The 24,817-nt window shown below is 40.4% G+C and overlaps 1 protein-coding gene across 1 annotated transcript in view; it reads left to right on the top strand.

The window, feature by feature from the left end:
* The window catches only part of LOC128661275 (zinc finger protein 585B-like), a 129,719-nt gene extending 107,655 nt beyond the window's left edge, over positions 1-22,064 (top strand). Inside the window, exon 3 of the mRNA XM_053715549.1 lies at positions 19,806-22,064. Coding sequence (XP_053571524.1) covers positions 19,806-21,239 — 1,434 coding nt within the window. The 3' untranslated portion in view covers positions 21,240-22,064. The remainder of the gene's footprint in view (positions 1-19,805) is intronic.
* The last annotated feature ends 2,753 nt before the right edge of the window (positions 22,065-24,817 follow it).

The raw sequence follows: 24,817 nt of genomic DNA on the forward strand, positions 1-24,817 counted from the left end.
AAACTCACTTATAAACATAAGGCTGTTTGCCATTAAGCATGTAAACTCACTTATAAACATAAGGCTGTTTGCCATTAAGCATGTAAACTCACTTATAAACATAAGGCTGTTTGCCATTAAGCATGTAAACTCACTTATAAACATAAGGCTGTTTGCCATTAAGCATGTAAACTCACTTATAAACATAGGGCTGTTTGCCATTAAGCATGTAAACTCACTTATAAACATAAGGCTGTTTGCCATTAAGCATGTAAACTCACTTATAAACATAAGGCTGTTTGCCATTAAGCATGTAAACTCACTTATAAACATAAGGCTGTTTGCCATTAAGCATGTAAACTCACTTATAAACATAAGGCTGTTTGTCATTAAGCATGTAAACTCACTTATAAACAAAAAGGCAGTTTGCCATTAAGCATGTAAACTCACTTATAGACATAAGGCTGTTTGCCATTAAGCATGTAAACTCACTTATAAACATAAGGCTGTTTGTCATTAAGCATGTAAACTCACTTATAGACATAAGGCTGTTTGCCATTAAGCATGTAAACTCACTTATAAACATAAGGCTGTTTGCCATTAAGCATGTAAACTCACTTATAAACATAAGGCTGTTTGCCATTAAGCATGTAAACTCACTTATAAACATAGGGCAGTTTGCCATTAAGCATGTAAACTCACTTATAAACATAAGGCTGTTTGCCATTAAGCATGTAAACTCACTTATAAACATAAGGCTGTTTGCCATTAAGCATGTAAACTCACTTATAAACATAAGGCTGTTTGCCATTAAGCATGTAAACTCACTTATAAACATAAGGCTGTTTGCCATTAAGCATGTAAACTCACTTATAAACATAAGGCTGTTTGCCATTAAGCATGTAAACTCACTTATAAACATAAGGCTGTTTGCCATTAAGCATGTAAACTCACTTATAAACATAAGGCTGTTTGCCATTAAGCATGTAAACTCACTTATAAACATAAGGCTGTTTGCCATTAAGCATGTAAACTCACTTATAAACATAAGGCTGTTTGCCATTAAGCATGTAAACTCACTTATAAACATAAGGCTGTTTGCCATTAAGCATGTAAACTCACTTATAAACATAAGGCTGTTTGCCATTAAGCATGTAAACTCACTTATAAACATAAGGCTGTTTGCCATTAAGCATGTAAACTCACTTATAAACATAGGGCTGTTTGCCATTAAGCATGTAAACTCACTTATAAACATAAGGCTGTTTGCCATTAAGCATGTAAACTCACTTATAAACATAAGGCTGTTTGCCATTAAGCATGTAAACTCACTTATAAACATAAGGCTGTTTGCCATTAAGCATGTAAACTCACTTATAAACATAAGGCTGTTTGTCATTAAGCATGTAAACTCACTTATAAACATAAGGCTGTTTGCCATTAAGCATGTAAACTCACTTATAAACATAAGGCTGTTTGCCATTAAGCATGTAAACTCACTTATAAACATAAGGCTGTTTGTCATTAAGCATGTAAACTCACTTATAAACATAAGGCTGTTTGCCATTAAGCATGTAAACTCACTTATAAACATAGGGCTGTTTGCCATTAAGCATGTAAACTCACTTATAAACATAAGGCTGTTTGCCATTAAGCATGTAAACTCACTTATAAACATAAGGCTGTTTGCCATTAAGCATGTAAACTCACTTATAAACATAAGGCTGTTTGCAATTAAGCATGTAAACTCACTTATAAACATAAGGCTGTTTGCCATTAAGCATGTAAACTCACTTATAAACATAAGGCTGTTTGCAATTAAGCATGTAAACTCACTTATAAACATAAGGCTGTTTGCCATTAAGCATGTAAACTCACTTATAAACATAAGTCTGTTAGCCTTATGTTTATAAGTGAGTTTACATGCTTAATGGCAAACAGCCTTATGTTTATAAGTGAGTTTACATGCTTAATGGCAAACTGCCATTAAGCATGTAAACTCACTTATAAACATAAGGCTGTTTGCTATTAAGCATGTAAACTCACTTATAAACATAAGGCTGTTTGTCATTGAACATGTAAACATAAAACAGTGCAAGTGGATTAAACTTTTAGGAGGAAGATAATAAACAATAGAGAAAGAGCAAGTGCCGGGCAAGTCGCCCATCATACCGTAACTTCAAGCTACCGTATTTTTACCGGTTTTGCTGGCATTACAGTTTCCCTTTAAAAGCCTTCAAAATCCTCCTGTTCGTCATCTGATCTCATAAATAAATCAATGATATCTTGTGATACATTTGTAAGGCAGTCATCGTATGGATCTAATTCCGTATCAGATGGTGTGGTCTCAGCTTCGGCTTCCTCTTCATCTTGCCACAAGTAGTCATCCTCCATACCATCTAATGAATTTGATATGCCACACTTCTTGAAAGACCTGATTACTGTTTCTGCATTAATATCATTCCAGGCTTTTAGGACAAACTTGCATAAAACATCCAACTGTTTAGCACGCATGTTTCCTCCCTTTGTGAATGACTTTTCACCGCTAACCATCCACTCATTCCACTGTTCTCAAATGCGATCTTTAAATGGCTTGTTTAGGCACACATCCAGTGGCTGTACCAACTATGTCAATCCTGCAGGAATAACTGCTGCATCTGTGTTTATTCTTGCCAGCCTTTGCTTGGTGCTGGGAGTTAAATGAGCCCTGAACATATCCCACACCAGTAGACTACGTTTTTGAATAAGTCCACCTGGTCGCCTGCTCCATACATTATCAAGCCATAGCTTTACCCCTTCTTCATCCATCCAGCCTTTTTCATTCACATGTACAAAACAACCAACAGGGAACTTGAGTTTCGGCATTGTTTTCCTTTTAAAAATAATCATTGGTCTCAATTTGGCGCCATCAGCTGTGCATGCTAGTACTACTGTAAAACTGGACTTTTCATGTCCTGTTGTTTTAATTAAAATAGTTTTTCACCTTTTTGATGGACAGTTTTATTTCCAACCATATCAAAATTCATGGGAGTTTCATCCATATTTCCAATACTACTTAACATATAGCCATATTTATTGCGCTGTTTTATTATGTATCGATGGAAACTATTTACTTTGGCATCAAGATCTGCAGGTAATTTTTGTGCAATTTTCGTCTTTTGCCTCAGTACCAGATTATGCCTTTCCAAGAATCTACTACACCAGGATACAGTGGCCTTAAATCCGTTGCTGTGATCTGGGTTAGATTTGGCCCACTGAAGTGCAAACAAACGTATTTTATTTCGTGTCACCACATAACCGTTTTGGAGATGCTCATTCACCATGTCTGCAACATGTTTTTCGACTTCTGGCCAATGTGGGATACCTCTTCTTAAGGCACACTTACCCCTTGGCATACTCTTTAATGCTTTTTCATTTGCTTTCCAGTTCCGAACCATCTTTTCTGTTATTCCATATTGTCTTGCAGCAGCACAATTATTATGTTCCATGGCAAAGTTTATAACTTTAAGTTTGAAACTGACTTCATATTTCTTTCTTCTTGCTTGTAGAGCCATGACTGCTAGCTACCATATTTTTTTTTTTTTTTATTAAGAGGTAAAGAAATTACAACATCTTAAAGCATCACAGAAAGAACAACAAACGGTAAAGGTGTGCCTTCTCGGCTCCCGGTGGCCGTAGCGGAGGAGAGAGGGTAGGTATTAGAGAGTCCCCAGCTGGAGGCCGGTCCGCCAGCCCCGAGGTAATCATGTTACACAGACCTGTGATAAAGCACGATGATAATAGTCCTCCCCATAGATCTAGAAATGTCCATAGCTGAGTCACCCCACATCGGGGTAGTGTGAGAGGATGACATGGAATGTCTCTAGGACTGCCGCCTGGGCGGTCCGTCAGATCAATTCAAAACAGATAAGCATTCACACACATGTGTTATACCCCCCTAAGTTGCAACAATAAGTCACCCAGTGACGACATAAACAATGCAACCAGTATAGGTAATTCAGATATTGTGGGTGGTGTGTATAATGTAGGACCCCGAGGGGGCAGGGAGGGACAGAAGGGGGAAAGAGTAGCAGAGGGATCTCCGGGTGTCATGGAGGTCCCCGCCTCAAGTTCCCTGTGTTGTCCATACTATTCTGTCAGCTCAAGTCTTGGGAAGGTCCATAAGAAAGTCGTAGTCATTGTTCACACCTGTTCGGTCTGTGCGGCTTCACCGTCAGACCACATGGCCAGCATCTGCTCGTGTGTGTCTAATGTGCCCTGAGTGAGGTGATGATATCTCTCCAGATGGAGAAGTGTAGAGACTTGTTGCTTCCACTCCTCTAGAGTCGGGACTGTCTGGGATTTCCAATACCTAGGAACTAACATCTTGGCGCTATTAAGCATGATCATCAGCAGGGCCCTGGAGGGTCTATTCCTCATTTTGGGTAGAGAAATATAAAGTAAGGATTTGGGGTCATTCGCCAATGTGTACCCTGTTGTATCTTTTATATGGGTGAGTATCTCTGTCCAGTACGAATCAAGTTTGGGGTATCCCCACCAAATGTGGGAGAGTGAGCCCTCGCCTCCACATTCCCTCCAGCATCTTCGGGAAGCTGTCTTGTATATGGACTGCAGTCTAATTGGTGTGAGATACCATCGGGATAGAAGTTTGTAGTTGGATTCTAGCACCCTAGCTGAGACTGAGGAGTGTTTAGTATAAGCAAAGGCTTTGTGCCATGCTTTGTAGGGAATGTCACAGTTTAATTCCTGTTCCCACGCCTTAGTGTAGGAGGGGAGTGTTTGTGTGTCAGCTAGTAGCAGGAGTTTGTAGAGCCTAGACGTTGCATGTTTCGTGGGGGATTTTTGTATGCACAGGGTCTCAAAAGGGGTCAGAGATCTTGTGAGTTGTTGCTTGTGTTGGTGGGTGGAATAGAAGTGGTTTAATTGGTTGTGAGAGAACCATGTCATGGGAATGCGCGGTGTATCTTCCAATATTTCCGCCAGATCTTTTAGCTTGTGGCCCTCGACTAACGTATGCCACACCCTGTCCGACAAATGTGTGTGACCCGGTATTCTCTTGTCCCTAAGGTCCCATGGGAGCATGGGGTTGTTATGTAAAGGGATGAGTGGGGATATTCTGGTGGATATGTTTGTGGATGTGTTGATTATCCTGTCCCAAGTACGGAAGAAGTCAGAGAGTATGGGGTAGGTTGTTACTGCCTCTGGCCTATGTCTTGCTTCTAACCATGCAGTTGAACCCTGCATTGTTAGTGTGTAAAATGTCACAGTCTAGGTGGATCCAGTCTTTGTGGGGGTCATTCTGGCACCAGTCTAGTAGCCTGTGCAGTGAAATGGCCTGTTTGTACATCGGGATATTGGGGACCCCTAGCCCGCCTCTGTCCCTTGGGAGATAGATGGACCTCCTGGCCACTCTTGGCCTAATGTCTTTCCAGATATATTGTTCCAAATGGGATTGGATTCTATCTAGGTATCCCGGCGGTAGCGGTGTGGGGGTGGTTTGTAGGAGGTAAAGGAGTTTGGGTAGGACATTCATCTTTATCACATTGATTCTCCCTAACCAAGAGATCGTTTTGTTTTTCCAGCTAAAATCGTTTTGTTTTTCCAGATAAATCTGAAACAAGTTTGGATTCAAGGGTCTTATAATTGGCCTGGAATGTCACTTGGGGATCCGGGGAGAGGTATATTCCTAGATACTTCATTTTAGAGTGTTGTCTCTTCAAGGGGCAATTTCTAAGGATGTTGGGTAACTGGTCAGCATCATAAGTGATGTTCAGCAATTCTGATTTGCCGAGATTAAGGTGGAAGTTGGATACCCTCCCGTACTCTGCAAAGGTCTCTAAAACCCTGGGGAGCGAGGAGTTAACAGTCGTGAGGGTAAGCAGAATGTCGTCAGCGTAGAGTGCGAGCTTATGCTCGGTTGTCTCAGTTTTAACGCCTGTGATTAGGTTGTCTAAGCGCATTTTTTGTGCCAGTGCCTCAATAGAGATGGCGAATAGGATAGGAGAGAGCGGGCAACCCTGCCTCGTTCCGTTCCGTATATGGAAGCTGTCAGAGAGTAAATTGTTCACTTTGACCTGCGCTGTAGGTTTACTGTACATGGAGAAAATGTGGTCTATGAGTTTATTGCTAAACTTCATCTTGGCCATAGTTGCTCTGAGAAATCCCCAATGGACCCTGTCAAAAGCCTTTTCGGCATCTGTTGAGACAAGGACCATTGGGATCTTATTAAGTTGGGCATATGATATCAGCTGCATCATTTTTAAAGTGTTGTCCCGGGCCTCTCTACCTGGGACAAAGCCTACTTGATTGGGGTGTATCAGGGACGGGAGGTTTTTGTTTATTCTTGTTGCTATTATTTTTGCATATATCTTTAAGTCTACATTTAACAGGGAAATGGGGCGGAAGTTTTCGGGGCAGTCTGGTTTCTTACCCGGTTTGGGGAGGACGGTGATATGTGCTTTCAGCATTTGTTCTGTAAAGCCACCGGTCTCCAAGAGGGTGTTGAAGACTGAGGCGAGGGGCTGCAGTAGGTGATGCATGTACGTCTTGTAGTACTTAACAGTCAGCCCGTCAGGGCCAGGGCTCTTTCCGTTGGGCATACTTTTTATGGCTGCTTTAATTTCTGCTATTGTGATGGGGGCCTCTAACGCGTCCGAGTCCTCTGGTGAGAGCGTAGGGAGTTGTAAGTCAGTTAAGAATTTATCAATGTCTTCCTGTGTGCAGTTGCTTTCTAGGTTGTACAGCGTTTCATAGTAGCGTCTGAATGTATCTGCTATCTGTTTGCTATCTCTATGTATGTGCCCATTGACATCCCGGAGTGAGTGTACATGTGTATTCAATTGTTTACGTTTAAGGGCCCTTGCCAGGGATGCCCCGGCTTTGTCGTTGATGTCATAGAATTTCTGTTTCAGTATGGCCGTCTTGCGTTGATATGTTTTGGTAAGGTAGTTCTGAAGGTCGGATCTAACCTGTTTGAGGTGTCCTAGGATTGTAGCAGAGGTGGGGTTCTTTTTATGTTCTGTCTCCCAGAATTTGATTTGGGCCAGGGTGGAGTTCAAGAATTGTCTGTTTTCCCTGACCTCCCTAGATTTGTGTTTGATGAAGTCTCCCCTTGTCACACATTTGTGTGCCTCCCAGATAGTGATAGGGGTGGTGCTATCCTCTGTGTTTTCTCTAAAGTAGTGGCCCAGGGTGGTGTCTATGTCCTGTTTGACCAAGGGGTTGTTTAGAAGGGTCTCATCTAGTCTCCAAATAAAGGGTAGGATCGGGGAGGAGGGCCAGGAAATCTTGCACGTTACTGGGGCGTGGTCTGACCACGTCGTTTGTAGTATACTAGAGCTATCTATCAGGGACAATCCCAACTGGTCACACAAAATGTAATCAATTCTGGAGTAGGAGCGGTGTGGGTTTGAATAGAATGTGTAATCCCGTGAGGACGGATTGAGAGACCGCCACACATCGTGTAGTTTAAGTTGTTGTATGTGCGTTGTAACAGCTTTGATCGACCGCTTCGGTACGCTAGACCTGCCTGTAGATGTGTCTAGTTCAGGGTCCAGGGGAAGATTAAAATCACCCCCTACTAGTAATATGCCCATTGCATGCTCCAGTATCAATTGGGTTATTTGTTTGAAGAGCAAGTGCTGGCCAGAATTAGGGAGATAAATATTTACTAGTGTCACTGGGCGGTCAAAGAGAAGGCCTGATACAATTATATACCTGCCATTCACATCTTTTACTATGTGTTGGGGTTGGAACTTGACTGAGTTGCGTAGCCAGATACCCACCCCGCCACTCTTATTACGTCCCGAGGCCGTAAAGGCTTTCCTGAATTGGTTGGTGGTATGTTTTGGTTCCCCCCCTCTCCGAAAGTGTGTTTCCTGTACAAAAATGATGTCCCCTGATGCCTGGTGTAGATGACGGAACGCTATTGAGCGTTTTTCGGGGCAATTTAGTCCCTTGGCATTTATAGTTATCAGTGTGATAGGGCGGGCTTTGTGTGCTGGGTTGTCCGCCATAGCGTCAGAAGTATTGTCCGGGAGGTCAGGGTCGTGAAGGGCCTAGGGGTAGGTCTGGTCGCCTGTGTATGGTCTGTTATCAATGGAAGAGCAGGGAGGTGCCCCCTCGGGACCGGTAGCAAGAACTGACAATTATATTATATTGGAGTAAAGAATGTTTCAAACTTGTAAACCCTCTGGGGAAAAAGTGGAAGAATAATACAAAACGAAAGAAAACAGTGCAATAAAACCTGTAAAGAAATATACAATTTGTTAAACAATCAGATTGTTGGTTAACTATCCTCTGAGGTTAATAAACCCACAGTAAAGGGCAACTTTCAATATATGCACTAGTTGAGTGGGAAGTATCCCACATCTCTAACCCTAAGAGCAAGATAAACATATCAATGCATTAACATAAACATACGACCTGTAGCCTTCTGTCCATAGATAAAGTATCAGTCCCAGGGAAGGGGAGCTGGTGGTTTATCAGTCACCAGGATTAGAGTCCTTGTTGCTTCCAGCAGGAAGTTGAATTTTGGAAGGCCCCTCACGAATGTTTCCAAGAGAGGGCTGTGCTCTGGATGTGGAGGGGGAAGCGTCCAAGGGCCTGTCTGGTTGGGGGTCGTGATGTTTTATGGTGATCCGCAGGGCTTCACAAAATCGTGGGAGGTCATCTTTATGCTTGAAAACAGCAGTTGTGTCTCCCCTTGTGGCGATGATACTGACCGGAAATCCCCACCTGTAGGGGATATTGTGGTCTCGTAGAGTTGACGTGATGTAGGATAGGTCCCGTCTTTTCTGCAGGGTGGTAGGACTCAGGTCTGCGAAGAACTGGATTCTGTTGCCAGCGTGTGTAAAATCCTTTTTTTGTCTTGAGAGCCTTAAGATTTCTTCCTTGTCTTTGAAGTGTAAGATTTTAAGGATAACATCTCTTGGTGGGGCCTTTGGGGGTGGTTTTGCACGCAAAGCTCTGTGGGCTCTTTCTATTTGAATCTCTGGTGCGCTCTCATCTCCTTTTAAGGTTCGGAAGAGGTTTTGTAGGCAGCCCTCTAGTGCGCCCGGTTGAACGCTTTCAGGGATGCCCCGTATCCGCAGATTGTTCCTCCTGCCCCTGTTATCTAGGTCTTCCACCCTTTCCAGGAGGTGTTGGATGGTCTCATCCTGTTCGTATGTTATACGTGAAATATGCTGTATGTCATTACATGCAACGTCATGGCTCTCTTCTAATGTTGTGACTCTCTGCGTTACTCTTGAGATGTCCCTCTTTAATTCACCATACCAGCTCTTGACCTCTGTAACTATCTCTTTGACGTCTTCTTTTGTGCAGAGTGATTTCAGATCATCCCTTGTAAGATAGGATATAGACTGAGGTGGCAAAGGGGGGGTCTGATCAGGGTCTTTCAGGGTGTTGTCGCAGGGCATATCTGCCTGAGGTGGTAAGGTGGTATTAGGTTGCTTCAAGTAGCTTTGTATCATTTTGGAGCTTGATAACCCATCTGGTTTAAGTGACTTGCGTGCTGGCATTGTGAATGTGAGGTCTGGGAGGGTCTCCAGTGCTTATGCCTCAGTCTTCTGCAATCTGGCTCAGTGTGCAAGGCAATTTATGGCCTATGCTACAGGTTGATATTTAAGTCTTTTTGTCTGTGCTGCGTCCCCCTGTGAGTAATGCTCTTATAGAGTGCCTGCTAGGTGCTGGGCTTAGGGCCTAGGCTGCAGTTGTCCTTGTACTTGCGGACTGTTTGTGTACTGCCAACCCTAGGAGAGTTTATTGTGACTGTGGGCACAGTGCGTGGGCCTGCTGGGTGTGCTGAATATAGATTAGCCCCTTATGTGTGTCCGCCGGTAAGCGGTTATGCGCAGCGGTTGCTGTGTGACCTGCACCAGCTGTGATAGCGTGATCGCTTACCAGGCGCTGAGGCCTCTGTCTGTTACGTGCGCGGGGCCGCTCTGGAAGGCTGTCTGCTGTGCCGCCTGTTTGTTTTCGGGTTTGCAGGGCGGTCTGCGGCTGTATGTCTGTTGGCGGTATGGGTAGGTTACGGGCCTCTGCAATACTTCCGGCCCTGTGGTTAAAAGAAAAGTCGCGGCTCTTACTCCCGCGCAACGGTCCGCTCCGGTATCTGTCAGGACCTGCTGCGGGGACTGTACGAGAGCACCAGTCAGATCTTTTGGTGCCTGGGATCTTAATCCTCTTCCCTGGGTATGTTTGGGTAGTTATGAAGGCTATTTTTGTAAGGGTTAAAAGATGTGGGCCTAGGAGCTATTCCTCTACACGGCCATCTTTCAAAGCGGCCAAGCTCCGCCCCCAGCTACCATATTTGTATACTGTACTGTATGTACCGTACTGGTGTTGTACTGTAAAAAAAAAAGTTAAAATAAAGTACCGGTCTAACAACTTTTAAGCACACACACGGTACATACGGTACATACACATATACCAGTACATACCGTATATCCCAGTATATATACGGTATATATAAGCTAGGACTGAGGGACACATTAGCCTAGTGTACAGGGGAACCTGGGTATAGCTGGCACACAGATCTTGTAGTAGTATTACCGTAAATTAAAATACAATATTATTAGTAGAGGAAGGAGGGAGGGAGAGGAAGGAGAGAGGGAGGGAGAGGAAGGAGAGAGGGAGGGAGAGGAAGGAGAGAGGGAGGGAGAGGAAGGAGAGAGGGAGGGAGAGAGGGAGGGAAGAGGAAAGAGAGAGGGAGGCAGAGGAAGGAGGGAGGGAGAGAGGGAGGGAGGGAGAGAGAGAGGGAGGGAGGGGGAGAGAGAGAGGGAGGGAGGGAGGGAGGGGGAGGGGGAGAGAGGGGGGAGGGAGAGAGGGAGGGATAGGGAGGAGAGTGAGGGATGGGGGGAGGGAGAAAAGGAGGGGGAGAGAGGGAGAGAGAGAGGGGGAGAGAGAAGGAGGGAGGGGGAGAGAGAGAGAGGGAGGGAGAGAGGGAGGGATAGGGAGGAGAGGGAGGGATGGGGGAGAGGGAGAGAGGGAGGGGGAGAGAGGGAGGGAGAGAGGGAGAGGGGGAGAGAGAGGGGGAGAGGGAGGGGGAGAGAGAGGGATAGGGAGGAGAGGGAGGGATAGGGAGGAGAGGGAGGGATAGGGAGAAATGGGGCGAGAGAGAAAAAAAGTGAGAGGGATGGGGGTTGGAGAGAGAGGGGGAGAAAGAGGGAGAGTGAGCAAAGTTAGCAAAGAAATTCCTTAACCACTGAGGAGTCACATAATCCATATTACTCAGATGGGCAAGGGTTATCAGAGCAGAGGAGACATTAAGGCATAGTATATAGCAGCATGAAACAGTTCCCTTAGATTTGTAACACACAGACTAGCACAGTGTCTGTAAAACTTTCAGCAGAAAAAAAAAACACTCTAGTGGAAGGCTGTCCCTTTAATCACATTTCTTCCCTGCACAATTTGCTCCGTAGCAGATGTCACATGACCAGCTACACTACAGCCAGACATCCAAATTCCAGTGCGGTCATGTGACATCTGCTACGGAGCAAATTGTGCAGGAAAGAAATGTGATTAGCAGAGAAAGATACCGGGTACGGTATTTAAAGTACGGTACGGTAAAGCCTTCCTAGTGTTTTGTTTTCAGCCCTTGTAGGGAGTGGGACCCCTCATCAGGACTGGACTCCTGACGGTGGGCTGACTGACTGTCTGACTGAGACTGCACAGCACATCGCAAAGCTCCAGCTACTAATATGATATACGGTATATGATTGATTACCGTATATCATATTAGTAGCTGGAGCTTTGCGATGTGCTGCGTCAAAATTTCTGCTGCGATGTGCTGCGTCAATATAACCCCCATATAACCTGTCCTGCTGCCCTGCTGTCACCGTGACCTACCTCGCTCACTCAGTCTGAACCAGTGCACCGCAGTCGCACAGACCACTTCTGCCTGAATCTGGATTCACTGTCGTCTTCGGCAGGGCAGGGCAGGGCAGCACGCCACAAACAAGTCACTCTCAGCAGCTCCCTCCTGCTCACTCTTCTTCCCACCTGAAGTCTGTGTCGGCGCGACCACTACGTCATGCTGCTCTGTGCAATCAAGGCGCATCATTGGCCAGCACAGCCGGGGGCCTATCTAGGGTGGTATGGGCCAGGAGCTGCAACTCAATCCATTCACAGTGTGACTAGCGTGTCTGACTCCTCCCCACACGTCACACAGCTCACTGGTGCTTAAATAACTCAGTTATAATAAGGGTTATAAAAAGTCACCCGGCGTATACGACGACCCTCGACTTTTGAGAAGATTTTCAAGAGTTAAAAAGTCGTCTTATACGCCGGAAAATACGGTATATATATTGTGTAGCTGGTATGTGCTAGTATTAATAATATATATTGTGTGACTGTTATGTGCTAGTGTTAATAATATATATTGTGTAACTGTTATGTGCTAGTGTTAATAATATATATTGTGTAACTGTTATATGCTAGTGTTAATAATATATATTGTGTAGCTGTTATGTGTTAGTGTTAATAATATATATTGTGTAGCTGTTATGTACTAGTGTTAATAATATATATTGTGTAACTGTTATCTGCTAGTGTTAATAATATATATTGTGTAACTGTTATGTGCTAGTGTTAATAATGTATATTGTGTAACTGTTATGTGCTTGTGTTAATAATATATATTGTGTAACTGTTATGTGCTAGTGTTAATAATATATATTGTGTGACTGTTATGTGCTAGTGTTAATAATATATATTGTGTGACTGTTATGTGCTAGTGTTAATAATATATATTGTGTAGCTGTTATGTGCTGGTGTTAATATATATTGTGTAGCTGTTATGTGCTAGTGTTAATAATATATATATTGTGTAGCTGTTATGTGCTAGTGTTAATAATATATATTGTGTAACTGTTATGTGCTAGTGTTAATAATATATATTGTGTAACTGTTATGTGCTAGTGTTAATAATATATATTGTGTAACTGTTATGTGCTAGTGTTAATAATATATATTGTGTAACTGTTATGTGCTAGTGTTAATAATATATATTGTGTAACTGTTATGTGCTAGTGTTAATAATATATATTGTGTAACTGTTATGTGCTAGTGTTAATAATATATATTGTGTAACTGTTATGTGCTAGTGTTAATAATATATATTGTGTAGCTGTTATGTGCTAGTGTTAATAATATATATTGTGTAACTGTTATGTACTAGTGTTAATAATATATATTGTGTAACTGTTATGTACTAGTGTTAATAATATATATTGTGTAACTGTTATCTGCTAATGAAGAATATAACAGGGACAATGTGCTCAGTTTCTGTCATTCTAATGAACCCGTCTTTGAAATAGAGACACATTTTCTGTTTGAATAATTGGCTGCTGCTTGACATGTGACTTCTCAGGGTGTTTCTGGGAACTGTAGTTTTCTATCTCTCCTCCCCTTACTTCCTGTACATCTGCAGCTGGGTGAGTGAGTCAGGCTGTGTGTATTGTGTGATTATAAGTTTGTGTTTATTTCTGAACTGCTGAAAAATTATCAGTTTTTATAAATGTTGTCCTTTTAGTGTATGTTATTTACCTGCTTGTGCCAGGCAATGAGATAGTAACTGCTGTTTAAATGTAAGTGCTAGTGAAAGGGTTATACACTCTCTGCGGCTCTCTGTCCTTGTAAAGGGGTTAATACAGTCTGTGCTGCTCTCTGTGCTAGTGAAGGGTTAATACAGTCTGTGCTGCTCTCTGTGCTAGTGGAGGGTTAATACACACTGTTCTGTTCTCTGTGCTAGTGAAGGGTTAATACACACTGTTCTGTTCTCTGTGCTAGTGAAGGGTTAATAAACACTGTTATGTTCTCTGTGCTAGTGAAGGGTTAATACACACTGTTCTGTTCTCTGTGCTAGTGAAGGGTTAATACACACTGTTCTGTTCTCTGTGCTAGTGAAGGGTTAATAAACACTGTTATGTTCTCTGTGCTAGTGAAGGGTTAATACACACTGTTCTGTTCTCTGTGCTAGTGAAGGGTTAATACACACTGTGCTGTTCTCTGTGCTAGTGAAGGGTTAATACACACTGTGCTACTCTCTGTGCTAGTGAAGGGTTAATACACACTGTGCTACTCTCTGTGCTAGTGAAGGGTTAATACACACTGTACTGCTCTCTGTGCTAGTAAAGGGTTAATACATAATGTTCTGCTCTCTGTCCTAGTAAAGGGGTTAATACAGTCTGTGCTGCTCGCTGTGCTAGTGGAGGGTTAATACACACTGTGCTGCTCTCTGTGCTAGCTAAGGGTTAATACACACTGTGCTGCTCTCTGTGCTAGTGAATGGGTTAATACACACTGTGCTGTTCTCTGTGCTAGTGAAGGGTTAATACAGTCTGTGCTGCTCTCTGTGCTAGTGGAGGGTTAATACACACTGTTCTGTTCTCTGTGCTAGTGAAGGGTTAATACACACTGTTCTGTTCTCTGTGCTAGTGAAGGGTTAATAAACACTGTTATGTTCTCTGTGCTAGTGAAGGGTTAAAGTGGATGTAAATTTTTTACATATTGACCCTCAAAATCAGTTTTTATGGACTCCATTATCAATACCGCATATTTTTTTTTTATATCTACGGAACATATAAATTAATAATTACGTTACTAACTTTGCTCCGTTTTCATGCTCCGCTCCTCCCATCCATAACTTCCTTTATTTTCAGCGTATAACGACTAGAGCGGTCCCGCCCGCTCTATGACGTATCACTCTTGCGCGTTCACGACGGCTACAGTTTGTGCGCATGCGTTTGTAATTAAGTGCCGAATATGTTTGTTATTGATTTTCCATTTCAAACAGTTTGCGGCGCAGCATTGATACTTACTTGCAGGTCCTGTGAAATACACTGAGGTTGTGAATGCGGGCTTTATATGCGCATGCTTAGAGCGTGTGCGCGCATCGCTTAGAAATACAGCTCAAGTGGTTATACGCATGCGCATATAAAAGACGCATGCGCAGAGATTTAAAATGACGTTATGAAAAGGGGGCTGGACGCCACGGGGTACGCCACATTATTAGTTTAGGGAAATGTCAATCAATGTTAAGAAAGCGGAACAAAATGGCGGGCGGAGGGAGAAATCAAGACTTTGGGAGTTATATAGGTATATAAATAGGTATTATATGACGTTTGCAGTAAATTCATGAATTAAAGTTATGCTATTTTTTTATGATGAAACGTTTGTGAATGTCGAGTATCAGTGAGTTTACATGCACTTTAATACACACTGTTCTGTTCTCTGTGCTAGTGAAGGGTTAATACACACTGTGCTGCTCTCTGTGCTAGTGAAGGGTTAATACACACTGTGCTACTCTCTGTGCTAGTGAAGGGTTAATACACACTGTGCTACTCTCTGTGCTAGTGAAGGGTTAATACACACTGTACTGCTCTCTGTGCTAGTAAAGGGTTAATACATAATGTTCTGCTCTCTGTCCTAGTAAAGGGGTTAATACAGTCTGTGCTGCTCGCTGTGCTAGTGGAGGGTTAATACACACTGTGCTGCTCTCTGTGCTAGCTAAGGGTTAATACACACTGTGCTGCTCTCTGTGCTAGTGAATGGGTTAATACACACTGTGCTGTTCTCTGTGCTAGTGAAGGGTTAATACACACTGTGCTGCTCCCTGTGCTAGTGAAGGGCTAATATACACTGTGCTGCTCTCTGTGCTAATGAAGGGTTAATACACACTGTGCAGCTCTCTGTGCTAGTGAGGGGTTAATACACACTGTGCTGCTCTCAGTGCTAGTGAAGGGGTTAATACACACTGTGCTGCTCTCTGTGCTAGTGAAGGGTTAATACACTCTGTGCTGCTCTCTTTGCTAATGAAGGGTTAATACACACTGTGCAGCTCTCTGTGCTAGTGAAGGGTTAATACACACTGTGCTGCTCTCTGTGCTAGTGAAGGGTTAATACACACAGTGCTGTTCTCTGTGCTAGTGAAGGGTTAATACACACAGTGCTGCTCTCTGTGCTAGTGAAGGGTTAATACACACAGTGCTGCTCTCTGTGCTAGTGAAGGGTTAATACACACTGTGCAGATCTCTGTGCTAGTGAAGGGTTAATACACACTGTGCAGCTCTCTGTGCTAGTGAAGGGTTAATACACACTACACCACTCTTTGTACTTGGGCATGGTGTAGCTATAACTTTCCTGACACATTTTAATTCTAATTTGGGTATTTCCAGATAGCTCTTCAAAAATATATTATAAAGTTCACTTACACTCATATTAAAAATATATTATAAAGTTCACTTACACTCATATTAAAAATATATTATAAAGTTCACTTACACTCATATTAAAAATATATTGCACACAAAAGTTATCACAGCATGCGTTCTCGAGTGTTAGAAATATAAACCCGCTAAAGGGTATACAGTATATATGTGTATGTGTATATCAGACCTAGGCGTGTGGCTGAAGTGGAGACCCCCATGGTACAGTGCAGCTGAGGAAGCTGTGTCTGAAGGAGAGAGCCAGGTTTCTGTGAGAGACAGAAGATTGAGAGAGATAAAGAAGTCATGGATAGAAGTGAGCTTGTTGCAAACAGAGCGAGAGTTCCAGAGTGCACAAGTGAAGGGGGCAGTGGCTTTAGATGCAAGAGGAATGAGATTAAGGTTACCAGAATTTTGTTTTTGAAGTCTATTGAAAGGCACACATGGGGGTGCAAGGCTAGGAAGTTGTGGGGGCTCGGATTGGGGGAGATGTCACGTCGCTGGTCTTTCTATGGGGGTGTTTATTTAATAGTGCAGTCTCTAGTAATTCATAGTAAGTTTTATTACATTGCATTTAGGGATGCACCGAAATTTTGGCCGCAGAAACATTTTGGCCGGATATGGGATTATCATTTTTTGCCTGTTTTTTTTTTTTTTTGGGTAAAATTATTCTGTAGCATATTATTGTTTTAAGATATTTTTGTCCAATTTTAGTGTGTTACTTTCAATAAAAGTGTGGGCTTTTCATTAAGTAGTCTAATTATGCAAAAATAATAATAAAAAAAAAATTGAAAAATAATTTGAAAAAAGAAATTTTCAGTATTGGTTTTCGGCCAAGTGCATTCCGGATTTTCGGGTTCGGTTTCGGTCCAGAATTTCCATTTTGGTGCATCACTAATTGTATTGTTAGTTTGCATCTGTTGATTTTGTTATTATATATTTTATGAACATTTTAAATGGGCTGAGCTTGATTAAAGAGATCATATTTCATTATGTTATCAATCTATGTAAACACAAAGGCTTCCTTTTCTTATCTCTGTCCTAGAAAACAATTAAAAGTTAACATTTTAGAGCCTGTCTCTCTGAACCCCCCCCCCCCCCCCCTTGCAGTGTGATTTAAGACAACTCACTACTGACCAAGAGAATTTAAAGGACTGGGGGTGGAGCACATGAAAAATACAAAATGTAGAGTCTGTTAAGCATTGTACAAATTGGTCACAAGGAGGGTACCTATCCGGTACAGAAAGACTACAGATACAGTGTGTAGCTTCATGCGGTTTGTAACAACGGACTATCACACGCATAGTATCTGTGTATGTTTCTTCCTGTTACCCTTAGTGATCTACAAGAACTTTAGCTTTTGTTATTAATAAATTGTTCATTTGCTTTAAAGGGACACTGAACCCAAATTTTTTCTTTTGTGATTCAGATAGAGCATGACATTTTAAGCAACTTTCTACTTATTTACTCCTATTATCAATTTTTCTTCAATCTCTTGCTATCTTTATTTGAAAAAAAGGCATCTAAGCTTTTTTTATTTTGGTTCATACCTCTGGACAGCAGTTTTTTATTGGTGGATGAATGCATCAACCAATCAGCAAGAACAACCCTGGTTGTTCACCAAAAATGGGCTGGCATCTAAACTTACATTCTTGCATTTCAAATAAAGATGCCAAGAGAATGAATACAATTTGATAATAGGAGTAAATTAGAAAGTTGCTTACAATTTCATGCTCTATCTGAATCACAAAATATGTTTTTTTTGGGTTCAGTGTCCCTTTAAGCATTTGTCTGTGTCTGTATCCAGTCTGCCTGGGGTCTGCACAATAAACCTGATTACCTTGAGCTGTTGAAGCTCTAACTAATGTGAGTATTCTGGGTCTGCCTTCCATCTGGGGAGTGAAGATCACACAGTATTATGCTATGTGTTTCTTTCTCTTCATTCTGAGGAACATCGTATGGACTATTTGTATTTGTGGTACTGTCTCCATTAAAGACTCTTTTCACGTTGGAGATATTACTACATATTGGTCGGTACTACATATTGGTCTGCATTATTATCACTATTTGTATTTGTGGTATTGTCTCCATTAAAGACTCTTTTCACGTTGGATATATTACTACAAATTGGTCGGTACTACATATTGGTCTGTATTATTATCACTATTTGTATTTGTGCTACTGTCTCCATTAAAGACTCTTTTCACGTTGGATATATTACTACATATTGGTCGGTACTATATATTGGTCTGTATTATTATCACTATTTGTGTGTGGTTTTTGTTACACATTTTATTTTTAGTTACATATAAACAACTCTTATGTAACATTTGTGTGAGTGCTGCTCTTTGATATAAATAATGGAAAAATGATTATAATATATTTGTAAGGTTGTAGTTTGTCCCACTCATAAATAGATTGTCTACTCCTGAGCTTATACTGTACTTGTAAAGTTCTGGAAAGATAAATATTTAAGGTGCAACTGTAACACCCATAGAGCTAACTGTACTAAATCCTTGTGCAGAATCAATAGCACATATGTAATAACCTAAACAGCTGATCTGTATCACATGAATTGTTATGCGTGCCTTTAATTATACCATACGTAGTTAATCAGAACCATTATTTATTATTATCTGTCTAAACCATTTAACATACTTTTTACAGACACGGTCAGAGCACTGAGAGATATCAGGTATTGATGTAACTGGAGTTAATAAGGGAACCTTCTTCCTGAGCACAGACATTGGAGCCTGTTATCAGCATGAACTCATATGTGTTAGGTGAGTAAAATAGATATTATGCTGACTTTAATTACTAGGAAAATAGAATAAATCACCCATTAAACAAATATAAACTATTATATTTATATCTGCACCTTTTAAGAACATTTGTGTCAACACCGGCTCTCAGATCACCTGCAACTCTACCTTCCCCTGCCATGACCCAACTCATGGAACACCCATAACTACACTTACGCCTACCTTGTTCCCATATGTGGAACACCCAGAACTCTACCAGTAAGTGTTCCCCACCCCAGAACTGCCACTGATTTGTGTGCTTAATTTCACAGTGAGTCTTATTAAACAAATACATTTTTGGCTGATTATATAAATGAAACAACTGCAACCGCAAGCTAAGAAGTATCATAAGATCACTGCTCCTTTAGCCTTTCACAACATCTCTCACTAATTATTAGTCTGTGATGATTAAGATATCATATTCTCATCCTACTGGTTGAGCATGAGCCTGGCAGGGCTGTATGTGCATTTGCTTGTGCAATGTTAAATAAGGATGGTAGATGCCACCTATCTTGCCCACAATACAGATATACTTTTTTCCCTGGCTGAGAACATTATCCAACTGCACCTAATTTAATGCGGCGCTATAAATCATTTTCATCAGTAATCAGTGGTTTAGTTTATTATGATGTAGAAATATTTACATTATTTGTCTTTCTTTGTTTAAATTTGTGATTTACAGGTTAATCAATTTAAAAATAAACACAAACAGAAGCCATTTTATGGAGTGTAAATAAATAATATGATTTGTGTAAGACGATGGATTCCATTTTAAAGAATAAACTTTCTTTAATACTTTTCTTTTTATGTAGACAATCACTTGAATAGTTCATACCCATCCTTCACTACAGGAAGCATCAGAATGATACCACAAACTCCAAAAGTCTTAGAAACTAATGACTATTCACAAACATTGGGGAAATCACAGCAGATATTTAAAGGAGATGGAGAATTGGCAGGAACTGGGCAGCAATCATTATGTACAGAGAGTAATTTAGTCATCAAACAAGAGGACAACATTTATGACTTATCTAGTGAAATGATTATCCCAGAGGATAAACCACACACATTTACTGAGTTTTCAAAACATTTAAAAAAAGAGGGCAGTCTTAAGTCTAGCCAAATCGTTCATACAAATAAGAAACCTTTCAAATGTACAGAATGTAAGAAAAGATTCACATCTAATTTGCATTTCCTTGAACACCACACAGTTCACACAGTTGTTAAAACTCACACGTGTACAGAATGTGGGAGATGTTTCACATCTAAAGGAAGCCTTATGTATCACAAAAAGACCCACACAGGGGAGAAACCTTTCACATGTAATGAATGTGGGAGATGTTTTACATCCAAGGGAAATCTCATATCTCATGAAAAGACCCACACAGGGGAGAAACCTTTCACATGTAATGAGTGTGGGAGATGTTTCACATCCAAGGGAAATCTCATATCTCATGAAAAGACCCACACAGGGGAGAAACCTTTCACGTGTACAGAGTGTGGAAAAAGATTTACACAAATAAGTAATTTGAGAAAACATGAAAGGAGTCACACGGGAGAAAAGCCTTTCACATGTACAGAGTGTGGAAAATGTTTTACATATATGAGTAATCTGAAAACTCATGAAAGGAGTCACACAGGAAAAAAGCTTTTCACATGTACAGAGTGTGGAAAAAGTTTTACATATATGAGTAAATTGAAAACCCATGAAAGGAGTCACACAGGAGAAAAGCATTTCAAATGTACAGAGTGTGGAAAAGGTTTTACACAAATGAGTCATCTGAAAACTCATGAAAGAATTCACACAGGAGAAAAGCCTTTCAAATGTACAGAGTGTGGAAAAAGTTTTACACATAAGAGTTATCTGAAAACTCATGAAAGGATTCACACAGGAGAAAAGCCTTTTAAATGTACAGAGTGTGGAAAAGGTTTTACACAAATAAATGATCTAAGAACTCATGAAAGGATTCACACAGGAGAAAAGCCTTTCACATGTACAGAATGTGGAAAAAGTTTTCCACAAAAGAGTTATCTGAAAACTCATGAAAGGAGTCACACAGGGGAAAAGCCTTTCACATGTACAGAGTGTGGGAAATGTTTTACACAAAAGAGTTATCTGAAAACTCATGAAAGGATTCACACAGGGGAAAAGCCTTTCACATGTACAGAGTGTGGAAAATGTTGTACACATAAGAGTAATCTGAGAAAACATGAAAGGATTCACAAGGGAAGAAAACTTTCACATGTTTAGAAAGTGGAAAAAAGGTTTTTATTGTAATCAGGTATCACAAAACACCAAATATTTACACACAAATAAACTTTATATACACAGTGTACAAACCTTTTTACAATTATCCTAAAGAGGACACACTCTCTAAATAGAAGCATCAAAAAGGATCCTATTGTAAATAATACTTTCTAATTCCAGTTATAAAATCCCCAGATTGGAAGTGCTCTCCTGCTGTCCTTTGTTCCTCTATATATGTGCACCTCATTTTCTCTCATATCAATGTGATAAAATCCAAACAAAACACAGGAACATACAGATCTGTCCTCATACTGACCAGTTTAAACAACCATTCAGCACAAAATCACCCCCAGTGTTGTTTATTAATATGCCAGTGTTAGGAGTTGTACGTTTGATTTACAAATGAGAGGAAATAATTATATTTACAGAATAAAGGAGTCTTTATATAAATAGAGTGTTAGAGAATTATATAAACAAGAACATCAGTCTCAAATGATTGACATCTGGGAGATATATTTAATGTGCACATCATGTGGATAAACCTTTTCCTATAGCAATAGATGCTTAGCATTGTACATGTTATATACCAGAGGAACTACTGATGGGAAACTGATTTTATTTAATGAGACACAATATCAGTAACCGGTACATATGTGATCATAATCAGTTTAATTTAAATGGCTACTATAACCTACATGTATACTGGGTATGTAATATGTGTGTCATGTGATCATAATCAGTTTAATTTAAATGGCTACTATAACCTACATGTATACTGGGTATGTCATATGTGTGTCATGTGATTATAATCAGTTTAATTTAAATGGCTACTATAGCCTACATGTATACTGGGTATGTCATATGTGTGTCATGTGATCATAATCAGTTTCATTTAAATGGCTACTATAACCTACATGTATACTGGGTATGTAATATGTGTGTCATGTGATCATAATCAGTTAATTTAAATGGCTACTATAACCTACATGTATACTGGGTATGTAATATGTGTGTCATGTGATCATAATCAGTTTAATTTAAATGGCTACTATAACCTACATGTATACTGGGTATGTAATATGTGTGTCATGTGATCATAATCAGTTTAATTTAAATGGCTACTATAACCTACATGTATACTGGGTATGTAATATGTGTGTCATGTTCTGTAACTTGATATTATGTCTGTTAGATGTTTTCATGTTAGTTAGAAGCCACAAGAACTGATAATAGCACATACTGTATATATAAAGGGAACATTATATGTCTGATAAATCCCTTTGTATCAAGAGCACAAGTGTTAGGTATATTTATACCATTGTGTGCATATATCATGTAATGCTGCTGTTTACTATATAATGATATACAATGTTTTTTCCTGCAAATAAAAAGTGATTGTAATCCAGAACAGTATTTTGTGTTTTTTTGTCTAATTAAAAACACAATATCACAGAATAATAAGGAAAACATCATCAAAAACAGAAGCCAAATCTGACAGTGAAAGATATACGCTGATAATTCAGATAGAGCAGCAATTTTACCCAACTTTCTAATTTATTTCTATTATCTAATTTGCTTTGTTCTTTTGGTATCCTTTGTCAAAGAGTAAACCTCAAAGGCTGATATTCGATTACGGATGTGCATTTAGCACTCTGTGCAGCAGTGCTTGTAACTATGTATAATATTGCTATAAATGTTGTTGCAATCTCTGCTGCGTAAAGACACGTGCACACATCTGAGTACTAGGAGAACTCTTTAACAAAGGATACCAAGAGAACTAAGCAAAATTGATAATATAAGTAAATTAGTTGTTTGAAATATCATATTCTATCCAATCTATTTAAGTTTAATATTTACTTTACTGTCCCTTTAACAGTACATAAAACAATATCAAATTAACCCCCGACCTACACCAACCCAGATTATTAATCACCAGCAAGACTTTATACACAGACATTTTATGTTACTTAAATTGTACTTAAAGGGATAGGACATTAAATGTTGATGATTCAGATAGAATGTGTCATTTTAAGACACTTTAACCTTCACTTCTGTTATAAAATTTACTTTGTTCTTTTGATATCCTTTGCTAAAAAAGAATATGTACATATTCCCAGCAGCAGAAAGTTACTACTGGGAGCTGACTGCTGATTGGTGGCTACACACATGACTCTTGTCATTGGCTCACCAGATATGCTCAGCTAGCTCCCAGTAGTACATTGCTGCTGTAAAGCTTACTTCAACTATGTGTTTAATTTCTTTGCAGGAGTTAAATCATAGTTATATACAATCAGTGGTACAATAATAAACTGATCTAATATATTTATTTTGCAAGATGTACCGAGTCCACGGATTCATCCTAGCTTGTGGGATATTGTCCTTCCTGACAGGAAGTAGCAAAGAGAGCACCACAACAGAGCTGTCTATATAGCTCCCCCTTAACTCCACCCCCTAGTCATTCTCTTTGCTGGCTCTAAGCAGGAAGAGTAAAGAGAAGAGGTTTCAAACTGTTAGTTTTTATTTCAACTTTACTCAAGAGTTTGTTATTTTTAAATGGTACCGGTGTTGTACTATTTGCTCTCAGGCAGGACATAGATGAAGTTTTCTGCCTGGAGGATGATGATCTTAGCATTTGTAACTAAGGTCCACTACTGTTCCCACAGAAGCTGAGGAGTACAGGAAAACTTCATTGTGAGGAACGTTTTCTTGCTATACAGCAATGAGGTATGTTCAGTCATATTTTCTGCAGAGACTGTGTTAACTCAGAAAGGCTGACAGTGCCCCCATTAGGGGAAGGGTAAGCAGTAATCCTAGTGTTATCAGAGGTTTTTACTAGCTTGCATAAAGGGTTAATTTTTTGTGGGCACTCAGTTTGTTATGTGAATTTGGGACAAACGTTTTTGTGTCTGGGAGTAACGTTTTCTGTTTTATGGGACATTTGCTTGAGGGTTCTTTGGGGTTGTTTATAACCCACATGGCTTTCAGGCAGGGTTTGTTAGTTTTGTGTAGGCCTCAGCAACATTGAGTGAGGTGGGCGGGGCCTACATTTACAAGCAGCAAGCAACTTCTCCTGAGGTCCTGAGAGTCTTCTGAGGGACTAATTGAAGCTTTAAACCCCATATTATCGCTTTCTAAGGGTTTGGGGGTCTAAAGCTTAGTGGGTACACTGTTAAAATTTTGGAATTTTTGAAGCAATTTTAACCTGTTTTGCAGTTTGTGTATGCCTTTTTTTCTCTTAAAGGTACAGTACCGTTTTTGCAAATTGTGTTTTTTTCATTAAATAAAGTGTTTTCCAAGCTTGCTTGCTTCATTACTAGCCTGTTAAACATGTCTGACACTGAGGAAACTCATTGTTCAATTTGTTTAGAAGCCATTGTGGAACCCCCTCTAAGAATGTGTCCCAATTGTACTGATATGTCTATAAATTGCAAACAGCATATTTTGACTTATAAGAATTTGGCATTAAATGATTCTCACACAGAAGCCCAGAGGCAGAACTTTTTTTCACTTTCTGCAATGAGATTGCACCTTTACAGAGTGGGACAAGTTAGGGGACTAAGAGCCAATCAATACTGCATATT

Source organism: Bombina bombina, chromosome 5 (assembly GCF_027579735.1).
Source record: "Bombina bombina isolate aBomBom1 chromosome 5, aBomBom1.pri, whole genome shotgun sequence".
Classification (NCBI taxonomy): domain Eukaryota; kingdom Metazoa; phylum Chordata; class Amphibia; order Anura; family Bombinatoridae; genus Bombina; species Bombina bombina.